Source organism: Rhineura floridana, chromosome 11 (genome assembly GCF_030035675.1).
Source record: "Rhineura floridana isolate rRhiFlo1 chromosome 11, rRhiFlo1.hap2, whole genome shotgun sequence".
Classification (NCBI taxonomy): domain Eukaryota; kingdom Metazoa; phylum Chordata; class Lepidosauria; order Squamata; family Rhineuridae; genus Rhineura; species Rhineura floridana.
Genome location: NC_084490.1, coordinates 12,243,476 through 12,246,122, shown reverse-complemented (window position 1 = coordinate 12,246,122; position 2,647 = coordinate 12,243,476). Strand labels below are relative to the sequence as shown.

Below are 2,647 nucleotides of genomic sequence, written 5' to 3'. Positions count from 1 at the left end.
GAGCCCTCCAAACTGGGTGAAGACAAACACTGGGGCTTGTTCTCTTTCTCATTGTTTTACTTTTTAAAAAAGTGGATTTCTGTATTGAAATAAAGTTGAAATTACAAGCAAGAGAAAGGGGAAGACATACATCACAATATAACAAGATCACTAATAAAGGAAAATAGAAAAATCAGTGATTACAACCCTTTGTATATTGTGGGTAAACATCTTCACTGAACATTGCAAAACAAAAATCAGGAGATGAGGCACTCTTATGTAACTGAGTGTTTTAATTTTATGACTTCACTTGAGTGTTTGACAGTTTTGAGGTTTTTGGTTTTCTTGACTCCTGTCCATATTATACTGCCACCTTTCTCCTAAGGAATGTTTCCTTTCTCTTGAGTAACCTGCCCAGGGCCTCTTTCACCTGATCATTTCTCAGACAGTAGATCAGGGGATTAAGAAATGGTGTGATGGCCGTGTAGAACAGCGTGACTGCCTTAGTGGCCTCTGAGCGACTTTCTCCCCCTGGAATAAAGAACTCCACTGCCACACTGCCATAAAAAAGTGTCACCACCATTATGTGGAAAGAGATGGTAGAGAAGGCCTTCCTACGACTGGCTTCGTTTGAAGATTTTATCAGGTTGAGAATGACAAAGCCATATGATAGCAAAACAAAGAATACATTGCATGAAAACAGAACATACAGAAATGTTTGGAAGACAACGGGAGCATTTCTGAGTGGAGGGCAGGCCAGGGACAGAATTGGCCCAGGATCACACAAAAAATGATCAATAATGTTAGGACCACAAAAGGACAACTTGGAGATCAAAATCACTGGGATAGAAAACCACAAGAAGCCAACAACCCAACATGTCCCTACAAAGGCATAGCAGGAATGTTGGGTCATGAGTTGTGGGTAGCGCAGAGGGTGGCAGATGGCCAAGTACCGATCCAAGGCCATGGCTGAAAGGAAGAAGGCTTCAGTGCAGCCAAGGGAGAACAAGAAGTAGAACTGGAGGAAACAGGCCTGGAAGGAGATGATTCCATAAGTGGAAATCAGGTCAGAGAGCATACGGGGCACAGTGGTGGTCACGTAGCACATCTCCATCCAGGAGAAATTGCTCAGCAGGATGTACATGGGAAGCTGGGCCAAGTGATTATCTAGAGACACCACTGTGATGATGGTGATGTTCTCAGCCAAAGTGAGCATGTAGAGAATGGAGAAAAAGCCAAGGAGCAAGAATCGTGTCCGCTGTTGAACATCAAATCCCAGCAAAATAAATTCCTGGCTGATGCTGCCATTGGCCATCTCCATCTGGAATCACATGACAGAATCACTATCATATACCATAAGGACTGAGATATAAATTACATGACATACGACATACCCTATCTGTTTTAATGGAATTCAAAGGCTAAGGAGACATATGTTTTAGACTGGATACTCCTTCCACCCATGTCTTGGATCACAAGTGAGCATTCACAAAAGTAATAATGCTCCTTTTAAACTATTAATTATAATAGTATTAAAAGGGCAACACCCACAAGCACACTTAAAATAAACACACAAAATTGTTTTGGGGCAATTTAACTCTGAATATATCCAGCAGCCTTCCATTCCCAAGTAAAAAAGAGGTAGTTTAGATCTTTGTGAAGGAAGCAAATTGGTCAGGCTGCAATTTGGATTGATAAAAAGTGAGAGAAAAACAGAAAGTTGAATGTTAGGGCTCTGAAGACCTCTTCAAATGTTTTTTACTCCCTGGAGATCAGATGTAGGAGCAGTGGACTTTGGTTATGTTTCAACCTATGTTCAGACTGTATATTTGTTTATTCACTAATTGTCAGGGAAGTTTCCTCCTTTCTATTCTGGGAGGTAAGAAATGGGATCCTGTGCATTTTTGCTGAGAATGGAATGATCATTTGCATGCTTATTGAGTTCAGTAGGATTTACTCCCCTGCAATCATGCTTAGGATAGGTGAAACTGACCACAAGGGATGGGGAGGGGAGGAGGGGGGAGCAGGAGGAGAAAGGCAGATCTGATCATTTGTATGCTGTTAGGTTCAATAGAATTTATTCCTGTGCAATCATAGCTAGGATAGGTAAAACTGACCATGGGGGGGGAGGAGGGGGAGGGGAGAGTAGAGGGAAGGAAGAAGGGGGGAAAGAGGAGCAGAAAGAGTGGGAGGGGGAAGGAGGAGATTGGAAGGGGAGTGGGGTGAAGGAAGGGGTAGGGAAGGGGGAAAAGGAAGGTGATGGGAAGGAGGAGGAGGGAAGGCAGGTTTGATCATTTGCATACATATTGAATTCAATGGGATTTACTCCCGTGCGATCATGATTGAAAATGAAATGGACTGCCTTCAAGTCGATTCTGACTTATGCGTGACCCTATTTTCATGGTAAGCGGTATTCAGAGGTAGTTTACCATTGCCTTCCTCTGAGGCTGAGAGGCAGTGACCGGCCCAAGGTCACCCAGTAAGCTTCATGGCAGTGTGGGGATTTGAACCCTAGTCTTCCTGGTAGTAGTACTAGGATAGGTAAAACTGCCCATGGGGAAGGGGGAGGGCAAAGTGGAGGGGGAGGAAGAGTTTGTTGCAACACATGCAAACATCATTCACTGTTTTTCCTCCCAGTTCCCCATAATAAATGAAAAATGATGAAAAA

The 2,647-nt window shown here is 43.3% G+C and overlaps 1 protein-coding gene across 1 annotated transcript; it reads right to left on the bottom strand.

The window, feature by feature from the left end:
• Positions 1 to 340: 340 nt before the first annotated feature.
• On the bottom strand, positions 341 to 1,300 carry LOC133367382 (olfactory receptor 11G2-like). Its single transcript, XM_061591484.1, has one exon. It carries the CDS (start codon positions 1,298 to 1,300, stop codon positions 341 to 343), a length of 960 nt encoding a protein of 319 aa, XP_061447468.1.
• Between the last annotated feature and the right edge of the window lie 1,347 nt (positions 1,301 to 2,647).

Bases quoted from the DNA above. Each gene is read 5' to 3' on its own strand.
- LOC133367382 (XM_061591484.1), bottom strand. From the start codon at position 1,300: ATGGAGATGGCCAATGGCAGCATCAGCCAGGAATTTATTTTGCTGGGA.